At 41.8% G+C, this 13679-nt stretch overlaps 1 protein-coding gene across 1 annotated transcript; it reads right to left on the bottom strand.

Moving 5' to 3' along the window:
• Positions 1–695: 695 nt before the first annotated feature.
• Positions 696–13120, bottom strand: LOC114052413 (ketimine reductase mu-crystallin). Its single transcript, XM_027875005.1, has 8 exons — positions 12865–13120; positions 12231–12384; positions 10526–10588; positions 8986–9087; positions 5417–5600; positions 3653–3774; positions 3061–3145; positions 696–1017 (listed from the first exon to the last, which is right to left on the bottom strand). Exons 1-8 carry the CDS (start codon positions 13032–13034, stop codon positions 953–955), a joined length of 945 nt encoding a protein of 314 aa, XP_027730806.1. The 5' UTR covers positions 13035–13120; the 3' UTR covers positions 696–952.
• Between the last annotated feature and the right edge of the window lie 559 nt (positions 13121–13679).

The raw sequence follows: 13679 nt of genomic DNA, 5'->3' as shown, positions 1-13679 counted from the left end.
CATCCTAAGCAAAACTGATCACCGACTCTTAGATTTAGAGCTGAAAAAGATTTTAAAGGGCATTTAGTCCCACTCATCCATTGTACAGATTAAGGAAACTAATGCCCAAAGAGGTCAAGCAAGTTGGACACAGTCATGTGGGTAGTGTCAGAGTCAAATTTTGAACCCAAATCCTCTGACTCCAAATCCAGCATTCTTTCCACTACATCATGCTGCCTCCCTAGATGAGGCTGTGCATACTGTCATAAGGTTCCTTTAAAAAAAAAAAATCAAATTCTTACCCTCCCCCACCATGTTTTTCCCCTTTATGTGAGGCTTTAAAGTTCTATCATCTAACATGATAAATGTGGAAAGATTATTCTTTAAGGCCTTATTTTTTTTAGGCAATTGGGGTTAAGTGACTTGCCCAAGGTCACACAGCTAGTATGTGTCAAGTGTTTGGTCTGAGGTCACATTTGAACTCAGGTCCTCCTGACTTCAGGGCCAGTACTCTATCCACTGCGCCACCTAGCGGCCCCTGTCTTTAAGGCTTTACTATCTGTGGTTCTATGATGCTTTCATTTGGGAAAATCTCTGTTAAACTACAATTATGTCTTTGTCAAGCTTTGCCCCCCAGCCACATTCCAAAGGGAAGAACAAACATGTGGCTCCCATGACTTCCATAGACAAGAAACATAGCAAGCAGGTGAGGACTGGCAAACTCTTTATTTAAGGGAAATGCAAAGGTAGTGATATCTACGGACAAAGAATACTATAATAAGATACAGCAAGATAGAGGAAAGGATATACACAATACTGTAATTTTTTTTAAACCACAAACAATAATGGCTAGTTTAGTTTTTGAGGCAGGTGACACTAAGTGCAAAAGAATATTCCCCCATAAGAAACTATGGGAGACAACCAACAATTATAGGTCTTAATGTTGCAGCATCTCAGCGCTAGGTCCTCTGCTTCATTTACCAGATGACCATGAATCATAGACCAGTTTTGCTGCAACTGTATCTTCCACCGCCATTCCTGGAACAGACAAAAATCCAAATCATCTTTGACCAATTCTGTTTCCTTGAAATAACCCAGGCCCTAATTTCTGAAGGCCAAGTGATTACGGCTGATTTCTGATATTCCTGTTCTCTAGATAAAATCAATGAGAAATGACAAGATGAAGGAAATCCCATACTGCCCTCTACTCCATAAAGCCAAGGGATCAGTCATTGACTGGGTCAAGACTGGGAAGTTCAGGAATGTCTGGCAGATACCAGGAACAAGTAGGTGAATATTTCACCTGATTATCCTGGCAAAGTCACCTTTTATTGGCCACTGGATATATTATACAGTAGGAGTTAGAGAATTTATTCCTCAATCTGCCCACATAGGAAGTGTCAGTCACCTGAAATCCAAACCATTCTTTCAGGCTTGGCTCCAACGTCACAGGCTTCCTGACCACACCAGAGAAAGTGATCTTTCTCTCCTCTGAACTCTTAAGAGTACTTAGGTCTGTGTTACTATTATGGAACATTTTACACGCTGCCTTTAAGTTATTTGAATACACGTCTTATCTCCCAAACTGGAAGAGAGGGTCCTTGACGGCAGAGACCAAGTTCCCTTATCTTTTTGTGTCTTATATTGAGTAGGTAATCAATAAATGTTTGTTTTTTTAAAGGAAGGAAGAATCCAACCAATGGAAACAAGCCCTAACCTTAAGAGCAAAGTCTCTATGTGGGGGAAAAGAACTATAGTTCAGAAGAGGACAACAGATTTCTCACTTGACTTGTTTTGACTCTTTCATGGGTCTTGCCAAGCCCTACTCCAACAAGTCACTGTGTGCATTGGAATACCATGTTTGGATTGAAGCAGCATTCATTAGCCAGATATTTATGCTGTATTTGCCTGTCTTACAACAGATACCTGTCCCCTTAAATCCTGAGTTAATTTGGCATGGGTAAAGCAGGTGGATTGGGAAAGTTATAACAACAATTATAATAATAATGGCCAGCATTTCTATAGCACTTTAATTTTTGCAAAAAAATCTTTACATTTATTATCTCACCTGATCCTCACCACAACCCTATGAGATAAATACTATAGTCATTATTATCCCCATTTTATAGATAAGGAAATTGAGGGCTTAAGAAGGTAAAGTGACTTGTCCAGGGTCGTAAGTGTCTGGAGCTGTATGCAAATCAAGTTCTCTCCTAATGCTAAGTCTAGTACTCTATCAAAAGATATTACTGATAGACACTCTGTAGGCATTTTTATCCCCATTTTATAGATGAAGAAATTGAGGGTCATAGAGATTAAGTAACTTGTTCCAAGGTCATCTAGAAAATAGGATTGCAGCCAAGATCTGAACCTAGTCCAAATCAAAGGCTGTTTCCACTAAATGACAGTAGATCAGGCCCTAAAACCTCATTGTTCACTTGGATCTGTTCCCTCCACTACTCCAAGGGTAATGTGGCCTCTCCCATAGGAAACTCCAGGATAGAACTATTATCAGGGTGGGAGGAGAAGTAGGGAAAGAAAAAAAAGGAATGATCAAAAAAGCAAGAGGAGAGACTAATTTTCACTACTTTTCCTTCATTTAAGCTCGTAGGAGTCTTCAATAAAAATAATAGCTAATATTTATGTAGCCCTTAACTATGTGTCAGGTACTATGCCAAGCACTTCATAACTATTATTTCATTTGATCCTCACAACAACACTTGCTATTATTATCCCTACTTTACAGATGAGAAAATTGAGGCACTTAACCAAGGTTAAGTGACTTCCCCAGGGTTACATAGCTAAATAAGTGTCTGAGGCTGGATGATGGATGCATGAATGCATTGTTGGCCTGTAAATTTGCCACTTACCTTAAATCCCCTTCTTAAATTAAAAGCATATGCTCTCCCGGGCCCCTCTAGTATATAAATCATACAACTGTATTACTGTTTTTATTAACAAATATCACATACATTTATTATAAATAGCTCCAGTTACCAGAGGAGTAATTTCCATTTCCACCACTGGGCAAACCACCATATTTTTTGTTTATATTTTTATTCAGGGAGTGATGACTCTTACCTAAGGATTTGAACACTGTAGTTTTCTCACGATGGGCTGGCTTTACTCCCTTCACCACTTCTCCCAGTTCTGCAAAGATCTCAGCCTATAACATAAAAACACACATTGATCAAGTTAGGTCTGCATCAGTGGGGGTGGCATGTAAACCAGCATTTGGCTGTTCCATGTCCATTGAGGAGACCGAAGGGAAAGAGTTTTCAATGTTTGACACCAAGTTAGTCTAAGCCCTCCACAGCACCTGTTTCAGCTGCCTTCATGACTGTTGGAACAAATTGTTTTCATCTGCCCATTCTGCCAGGTGAAGTCTTCACATGTTTGGGGTAGACATCCCCCTAACTCACTGCTGGTTACCCTCAATCTGGTTTAGCTCATCTGTCATGATGGTTTACCAGAGTATGGCTGCTGAGCGTGTTACAGCTCTTTGAAGCCATGGGTGAGAGGTTGGAGGAATCAAATGGACACCAAAGTGGATAAGCAGCCCTGAAAGGAGCTTGTCAAGCCCTCACACCAGAGGTGCTAGTTCTCCTGAACACCCCATACATCCTGGAGGTTGTGGACACTCTAAGCTTAACAACAAAAGAAAGAAATTTACCCCGGACAATATGACATCTCCAGACTCCTTGAGGGCTGCCTCACGGGAATCTACATACAGCACACAATTCTTCATTATTTCATCATCTAGTTCTCTCCAGTCAGGTCTACTGGCTCCAATAGCTAACAACAACAACAACAAAACAGCAAAGCAGAACCCTTGGTGAGACTCCAGCCCCAGAAACATATTAAATGTAATTTAGCAGCCCTAAGAGCACAGACGATGTAAGAAAGCAGTGATTTTCTCTCTCACTCTCTGGCTCAGGAATATGAACAAAAAAGAGTATGTTTTGGCTTGAGAAAAATTCCCTTATCAACGAATTCATTCTCTTTTCTGCTGCATCCTTTGAATTCCAGTGTAAGAATTACATCACCTCTTGCCTTTAATTAGGTTCAGCTAAGTACAGAGTACTTATCTCATCTCCAGGTAAGGGGAATATTAGGAGCCGTGGGTCAGTAAGTTCTTGTCAGCTCAGTAGTTAGGTAGTTTGTTTTTGTTTTTTGTTTTTCCCTGACTTTGGTACCGTAGTGGCTGGGGTGATATTCTATCTCCAAGTCTTGCTAATAACTGTATTTCTCTTTTATCTATCACTGGTGGAGTTTCTGCTCTGTGGCCCTCAATCTTCCCAAGGACTGAGTTTCTGTTCTGCCCCACCCTGCTAGGCCTCCCTGTGCCTGGTCTCCCCTAATGCTAAGTCATGGTTACCCTCATACCTCCCAATGTCTAGGTTTCTGCTCTGTGACCCTAGTCCTCCAAGCAACTGGGTTTGTCTCTGCCCTTTAGTGTCTCTATGACTGGGTCTCTATTATCTGCTGCCAAACCACTCAAAAAATGACTGCCCACATATCTTTTCTCTATCTGTCCTACCCTACACAGATGAACAACCCAAATCCTGAGTTAGGGTAGAACTTTAGCTCATAGTATTTGCTTATTACCTATCCTTTTGCCTTCTAAATCTTAATCTGAAGTCTATAGGTAGATTTTAGAGGGTGAGGGGGACATGAACTTGGATGGGAAAAAATACATCTTTATTTTCACTAACACATAACTAATATTTAGCCTTTCTTTCAAACATGAGTGCAGGCAACAAACATTATTCTTAGAAGGGATCCATGGACTTCACCAGACTACCAAAAGGGTGCTGTGTGTCATGGTTAAAAGATACAGTTTAACAAAAAAAGGTTAAGAATCCATGCTCTAAATTAATTTCCTGGTTTTGGACCTAGTTTTAAAAAGTCATTTCTTGGGGGCAGCTAGGTGGCACAGTGGATAGAGCTCTGGCCTTGGAGTCAGGAGGATGTGAGTTCAAATCCAATCTCAGACACATGACACTTAACTAGCTGTGTGACCCTGGGCAAGTCACTTAACCCCAATTGCCTCATGTAAAAAGAAAAAAAAAAGTCATTTCTTTATGTGCCTGAACCTAGAACAAATGATCCCTGACCTTACTCCTATGTCTAGACCCTTTGCCTTCACCTAACCTTGAAGATTTGCTTGGACTTTTATTTCAAGCCTTCTCTAGCCTAGCTTATTGCAATGTCTTAATCTTGCTGGTAGCATTCAGAGTCAGGAGTTGGCCCCTGTATGCAATGGTTAAGTTTTTGGTGCTTTGTCATTCAAACCTTAGTGACTCAACAAGCTATATGACAAGAGCATGGTACTTGTCAACCTCAACCCCTTTCATTCCTCCCCTAGTCCAAAAGGAATTCTGGATACCATTTATATCATGTTTAAAAAGCTAAGGATCTCAGCCACGTTGCTTACCATTGATATGGGCTCCTGGTTTCACCCATTCTCCAAATAAAATGGGTTTTGTTGCCATGGTGACAGTAATGATCACATCTGCACCTGTCACTGCCTCTTGGACAGATGAGCAGACTCGCACATCTCCCTTCACTGTCTGAGCAAACTTCTCAGCATTCTTCTTGGTGCGATTCCATATCCTGACCTTTAACCAGGGTGGCAAGGAGGAATTATAAACAGTCACACTTTCTGGCAATTATATAAACTCCAAGGGTGGTTAGAGAACAGTGCTTCCTGCAGAAGAGGCAGGGGACATGGTTGTCTAAATTATTCAAGTAAGGAAGAAACATCTATGAAAGGTTTACTGTATATCAAGTACCATACAAAGCAATGGGGACACAAAAAAAGGGCAAAAATAGCCCTTGCCTTCAAGAAGCTTACATTCTAAAGGGGAAGGGAAACATACAAATCAACACTAGGTGGCGCAGACCTGAGTTCAAATTTGACCTCAGACACTAACGGGGTGATCCCAGACAAGTCACTTAACCTCTGTTTGCTTCTGTTTCCTCAACTGTAAAATGGGGATATTAATAGCATTTTCTTCCCGAGGTTGCTGTGAGGATCAAATGAGATGATAATTATAAAGCACTTAAACACTGTGGGTCTGGCACAGAGTAAGTGTTGTTGTTGTTGTTGTTGTTATTATTATTATTATTATTGTTATTACATACAAGAGAATCACAGGGTGGATGAAATCACTCTGTAAGGTAAAGAGGTATTCGATAAAGAAAACAGTCTAGGGCAGAGAAATAGTATAACTCCATTAAACCTGGAGTCAAGAAGACCTGAATTCAAATCCTACCTCAGACACTTTCTAGCTATATGGCCCTGGGCAAATTATAATCTGTTTCAAACCTCATTTTTCCCTTTACATTGAAAGGGAATAATAGCATTTACCTCACAGGGTTGTGGTAAGCATCAAATGAGATAACATAAGTGCTATATAAATGCTGGGACAGCTCGGTGGCATAGTGGATAGAGTGCCAGGCCTGGAATCAGGAATACTTGAGTTCAAATCTGGCTTCAGACACTTACTAGTTGCATGACCTTGGGCAATCACTTAACCCTATTTGCCTCAGTTTCCTCATCTGCAAAATGAGCTGGAGAAGGAAATGGCAAACCACTGCAGTATCCTTGCCAAGAAAATCCCAAATAAGTCACGAAGAGTTGGACACAACTGAAAAACGACTGAACAACAAAATATAAATGCTATTACTCCTATTATTTTAAAAATGAGCATCCTTCCTGCTACATCAAAGGGATTCAAAAACTTGCCATTTCTAGTCTGTGTCACAGGATTTAGTATTGATTACAGCTTATCTTGAACTGTTCTCAAATCCTTTACTTTGCACAACTCTCACCTCCCCAGCCAGGGTAATTCTGTTGGATCACCAGCACAGGCCTAGGCACATGGGCTGGGCACTCAACAAAGGAACAGCCTGTGAAGGAGTTGTGGGGAGCGTAGAGGTCATGTAACTAGCTCATTTAGGACATAGCTAATGATGGAGTATCTTGATACCTTGTAGCACTCTCTTGTACACAGGGCCCGAATGGAATGCAGTAAAGATACAGGATAAGGTCTTTCCTGGTTCTTCCTCCCCACAGCTTCCAGTGTCTCTCCCTTCCACCTGGATATAAGTTTGTTTCTATTTTACATAATCATGTGTATGTGTACACATATACATAGTCTCTTCTGACAGAATGTAAGCCACTTGAAGTCAAGGTCTCTATCTTTTTTTTTTTTTTTGCCTTTGTTTCCCCACTGCCTATCTGGACATTGAAGTCTGACACATAGTAAATATTTGACAAATGCTTATTGATTGAGTGATAACCTAAGATAGAAGGAGGCTAGGAAGGGAACGGAAAGGGGAGCAGCAGCTCAGGAATCTAGTGGCTGAGACCTTAGGTTTGGGTGTTATCAGTGGATCACACTAGAATATATGAAATCAGAAAAATGGAACCAGTCTGTACCTCAGTGAATGCAGCAGCTATACAGGTGCCCTAAAGCATTCTTACTTTAGAGAAGGGGCTGCAGTAGGAGACTAGAGGCTTTAACCAGGGGAAGCAGCTGATGGGGTCCCATGTGGTCTAGTAGCCAAATGGATACTATACCTGGTACCCCCCAAGATTCTCAGCAATTGGATCCCCTTTCTGGTTTTCCAGTGGACCGTTGCACATAACAATAACAGGCAGGGAAGCCAAAGTCCAGAATAGATGGACACCTTACTGTGTATTATCAACATACATTTTTTAAAGACTAGTTTGCTGCCTCCATGTTTTCAGGTAGGACCCAGCAAGAAAGGACCTGAAGAAATTCAGGAGATGAACTGACCCTTTTGCCTTAAAAGAGAGAAATCAGTCACATGTAAACTGGCCCCATTTTTCTAACTCTAGACCAAAGACTCTTAACCTGGGGTTCCAGAAGCTTTTTGCCAGGCAGCTAAGTAGCATAATGGATAGTGCTGGACCTGGGAAAGGGGGGGATAATGAAGACTTGAGTTCAAAAGCAGCCTCAAACATTTACTAGCTGTGTGACCCTGAGCAAGTCACTTATCCTCTGTATGTCTCAGTTGTCTCATCTATAAAATGGGATACTTGATAAGGTTGCTGAGAGGATAAAATAAGATAAGGTTTATAATGTACTTTGCAAATCTTTTTTTTCCTTTTTTTTTTTTGACTAGGCAATGGGGTTAAGTGACTTGCCCAGGGTCACACAGCTAGGAGTTATCAAGTGTCTGAGGCCAGATTTGAACTCAGGTCCTCATGACCTCAGGGCTAGCGCTCTATCCAATGTGCCACCTAGCTGCCCCTACTTTGCAAATCTTAAAGCATCACATAAATTCTAGCTATTATTGTTACTCTTTTAAAAAATATTTTGATAATCGTATTTCAATGGTTTCCTTTGTAATCCTATATATACAGGGTGTCCCAGAGATCCATGAGACAAAAAAGGCTAAGATACACTGAAGCAGATTTCTTTCAATACTTCAAAAGATCCATGAGGAGTTCATGAGTGTGGGTATTCCCTCTGCTAAAACAGATCATAACCCTGTGGGTATGCAGTGTTTCCCAAAAATATGAAGGTAGTTTTAAGCTTTAATGACTTAAATAGCTTAAGCTTTAATAGCTTAAAACCACACTCAAGAGTTTTGGGACACCTGTACAATCTACTGATTCTAGACATTTCCATGTAATTCACTGATTTAGTTACGTTTTGAGGGCAGTGGGGAGGCAATATAGTATAGTAAAAATCACATTAGACTTGGGTCGGGAGACTGGGATTTATATCCTGTCTCAGAAATTTACTAGCTGTGTAACCAAGAACAAGTCACTTAACCTCTACCTCTCTCCAGGTTCAGTTTCCTCATCTGTAAAACAGGAGCATATTATTTGTATTTCCAATCTCCCAGTGTGGGGAGGAAAAATGCTTTGAAAATCTTAAAAGCACTATGTAAATGTGAGTGATAATTATTACTGCTACTGATAGAGGTACCTCAGTGACTCCTTTTTTTCATCTTCTTCCACCTTACCTCCTTAAAAGAGAATTGCTCTGTGAAGATTTCATAATGACTGTAGGCCTGGACACCAGCACCAAGTATGCACAAAACTTCACTTGAAGGGGGTTTCAAAAACTGTTGGAGAAAAGGGAAGAATGGCCAACAGAGAGTAAATTTCACAAAGACTACTTCTCTGTAGCATATTAGAGAGAGAAGAGCCATTCAGGCTACAAATCAGGTGGTGTGATGCCTGTGCCTCCTTGCCCCATGCACTCAAGTAATCTGGAATAAATCACTTTGTGCCTCACTTTTCCTGTGTGAATAGTGGGCATGTCTAACATCATCTCCACGCTCAAAACACATAATTTAATAAAGCCCATGACAACTTCTAAAAATCACACTGTCCCTATCACCAGGGGTGTCAATTCTTTCCTCTGCTCTCCGTTGGGCTTGTTAGAATGCCAGTCATTATGGCCTCGGAGGTCCTTTCAGCTCTTGATCTATGATCCTATTACGGCAGGATTAGGTGACTTTCTTTGATCCGATGAAAGAAAGAGGATTAGGAACGCTTCTAGGCATCCGGGTGTGTGTGTGTGGGGGGGTATATCAATATACAGAATCAAGAAATGATATGCTGTTGTCTTAGGTAGAGAACATTTGGGGTTACCTACCCCAGGTTGTTATGAACCCTAAAGGTGCCACAGAGTAAGATGGATTCTGAGCTCCCCACCATCCCTCTTCCAAAGTAAAATTGTCAAACCAAAAGGGAAGATAGGAAAAAACACTTCAAGAAATAAAAGAGAAGTTTCCTTCAGATTGAAATCTGCACTGAAAAACAGAAGTGCTATATAATGCAAAATACTACTCTTATAACAAGGTTGGTCAAGTACTAGTGCAAATATTTTAAGTCGTCTCCCATCCAAACCTTGGAAAAGTTTCAGAACAATCCCCTGTTTATTCAAAACTAAAGTGAGTTTGTAAGTAATTAATAACCAGTTCACCAAGGTAGATGCCATGGTTATCTCATTTCATATACAATTACTGTGTTCCATGAGAAAGTAATCCCTCAATTCCCTTCCCCATGGGCACAGAGCCAAATATAATTTTAAAACATTCATAAAATATCCACCTGTTTCTTTTACTCCTCCTACTGGTTTCCCAAGTTTCCTGGAGGTTTAAACCTTTTATTTCTCCTTTCTCCCACCTCTCAGTGTATTACTCCTCTTGCATGTCTCCACTGGACTTGAAAGTTCTAGTCTTCAACTCCTCTAGCAAGTAATCAAAAGTTCCTCAGTTTCTCCTTCTCTCCCTTAAAGTGACACCCTTCCTGATACCCTTTCTCTCTTGCACAGTTGACCTTTATCTCCAGTTTGGGAAATACTATTGTCTATCTTGGCTCTGATTGACCTAACATTCCACTTTTTTCTTTGCCTTTTCTTCCCTAGATGCCTTACTCAGTCTTATTCATCTTACCAAGTCTTAGGTCCTACACGTTAAATAAATCAGTGATAGAAACTGTTCTCCTGACACACACAACTTGACTACAAAACTTGTCATCAGAATTACATCTTACCTTGGTAGCAATGGCAGACACAGCAGCTGTCCTCTTTGCAGTAATTATGCTTCCATCCATGACCTTCAGGAAAAGGTTGACAAGTGGAATGAGTAGCACCCAGAGTTTAGAGATACTATGGGCATCAGAAAACAATGCCTTGCTTCCCTATACCCTAGTCAAGAGACTTCCATTCCTTAGCACCTAGCCTTTGTCGTGTAGTTCTTGAGTCATTGAACTGGGCAGGCCTTTGAGGATCCAAAACAGTCCCTTGATATTCACAAAAAGGCCTTGAGACTTTACCTGGACCTCATTTCTACTCTTCCAGGGTAAATAAAAAGAGCTAGACACCTACAATAATGTATTAATGTAAAAAAAAAAATCCCTCTTTGTTTCCATTCAATTAGACAAATAGTAAGTACCTATGATGTACAAGACACTAGGGATACAAAACTAAAAAGGAAACAGCCCCTGTCCTCAAGAAGTTTGAAACCTACTATGTAGACACAACATGAACACAGAGAAGCAAATACAAGATAATTTGAGAGGGGAAAAAAACCCTAACAAATGGGTAGGGGGATCAGTTGGCATTTGATATCTTGAAGGAAGTTGGGAATTTTAATAGTTGGGATAGGAAAGGGAATACATTCCAAGCATGCCTGTATAAGGGAGATTGTGTCTACTTGGAGAAACAGCTAATAGTCCAGTTTGACTGAATGGGAGAGTATGCAAGTGGAGTGATATAAAATAAGTCAGGATATGGAGGGGGGCCAGATTGCAGACAGCTTTAGAAGTGAAGCTGAACAATTTCTATTTTATCCCACAGGCAATGGGGAATCACTGAAGATTTCTAAGCTAGAGAACAACACTGTCAGATATTTTAAGAATTAATATTTTAAGAATATTAATTCAGTGGCTGTGTAAAGAATAGATCTGAGGAAGGAGAAACTGGATGCAGGCACATCAATCAGTTAGGAAAACCAAGAGAGGTGGTATGGGCTTGTACTAGCCAGCCTTCTGAGTGAAATGTTTGGAACAAACAAGATGTGAGACATTATGGAAGTAGAATTCAAGACACATCTATATCTACCCCAATACTCAACCTCCCATCCCCAACTTCCTCCAAGTAATAAGGGCCTAAGACAATTCAGATACCTAGAAATTTAAGGGAATGAAAAGGGCATAAATATGTAAATTGGTATTGAGGAGAATATATTTAATGAAACTCAAATATGATTTATGAAGTCATAGAAAACTGTAACAGCCAAAGCTTGAGGGGTCCCTTTTTGTGGCCTCCTTATTCCCAGATAAGACAACCTACTTGCCCAATTTGAAATGAGAGAGTATCTCCTAGAAATGTAAATTTTGGGCTCGTGAATTAGCAGGAGCCACTCATCTTAAGAGATCATCTTAGGGAAGCATCAGTCACACAGTCTCATAGGAATACAGTCTGTCTTATTAATGCAACTGTCCTTCAGTTACATCCACTGATTTACTGTTTTACATCCTTAGAAAAACAAACACACAATTATGCTTGTATTAGACAGCCACTGTAACTTACACTCAGGCATCGGCAAACACACAGTCACAACTGCATCATCAAGACACTCAGCTCAGATTTTCATTCATATCTTCTAACCTTGGATCCTAGGCCACCCAACCAAGAAGCTTCACAAAGACCTACTTATCCTACCTGCCTTTCTTTTTCAGAGGAGCACATACATACCAAGAGTAGAGAGCCATTGCTGGGCTCAAAGAGCAGCACTGTGGCCTGATGTGAGGGAAGAGTAGAGGTGGGGCTCACTCCCTCATAGAAGGTTACTAGCTTGGTGGTAAGGGCATCTTCATTAGCGCTGTAGGCTGGCATGACACCCAGGAAACTACAAGGAGATGAAGCCAGAAAGCAGTTTAGATCTGCAGAGACATTTCCAGTCCTTTTCCACTATTCCACAAGAGAACCTCTCCTCCCGTTACTTTCGGTTGACGATTCTGCTTCCCCAGGTGTCTACTCCAACGCACTTTCCTTGTTCCTTCTCGGGTACCACCTTCTATCGATTTCGTGTTGGTATCAGAAGACCCTGGTTTAAATCCCACCTCTGACACTACCTACCAGTGTGACCTCGGTCAAATCATTTAACCTACCTGGGCTTCAGTGTCCTCATCTGCAAAAAAGGACTAGATGGCCGCTGAGGTGTTCTGCTTTAGGATCTACGATCCTGTATCCTTTTCTTTTCTGCCTTTCCCTTTATTCACTTTCTTTTGGCTTCCCGCATCCTCTCTATGTCCCACTCTAGTCCCCCTACCCCCACCCCGACCCACATAGCCTTTCTTTCTCCTCATCCTTTCCCCCTCTCTCTCACCCTCGGTGTTTTGCCACAGGTACCACGGTGCGAACTGGCTGCACGACTCCTCCTTCGGAGCCGCTAGAAAAGTTGGCCAGGGCCTTCTCCAGGGGTGGTAACAGGAGGCTGGAGCTGCTCAGGTACCGCTCCACCTCCGCAGCGCTCAGGAAAGCCGGAGTCCCGCTCATGCTGCCCGTAGTCCACCGCCTGCTGTCGCCCGCCTGCTGCCTGCGGCCCCGTCGGCTGCCTACTCCCAGGACTTCTCCACACCGGCTTCCGTTGTTCAGCTACTCTGAGCAGCTGCTACTCCAACAATCTCTATATAGAGAGGCTGGCAGCCTAGCAGAGACGCCTACTGGCTACAGCCCTGCCCTGGGGGCCCTTGGAGCCGACATAACCTCCGCCCCTCCACCACCTCACCAATGAACTCTCTGGATGGGAAGTGCCGGGAGTGACTATTGATTCGTCCAGACTGGGCTTTTGACAGCTTCGGAAATAAGTTCTTTGCGTCCAAGTTTTAAACACTGTAATTATCATCAGCCATATTCTTTGAAAGGAGTATTTGCAAAGCTTTTCTGCAATCATTTCTTCCAATCTCTTATCTCCCTCCAAGTCTGGGAAAATTGAAGGGTGGGGAGGGGAGTTGGGGCAGGGGTAGGAGAGACTGAAAGATGTTGGCGATTGGTGGCCAGACTCTTTCCAGGTCTTAATTATTACCTACTGCTAAGAGAGCCCTAGATGAAAGGAGGCAGAGTGCCATTTAAAAATATTTTGTTTTCTGTTCAGTCCCCTGGGGCTCCCAGGGCCTCCCATCCAGGTCTGCCCAGATCTCG

Source organism: Vombatus ursinus, unplaced genomic scaffold (genome assembly GCF_900497805.2).
Source record: "Vombatus ursinus unplaced genomic scaffold, bare-nosed wombat genome assembly UNPS02014807.1, whole genome shotgun sequence".
Taxonomy (NCBI): Eukaryota; Metazoa; Chordata; class Mammalia; order Diprotodontia; family Vombatidae; genus Vombatus; species Vombatus ursinus.
This window is presented reverse-complemented; position numbering and strand designations above follow the sequence as displayed.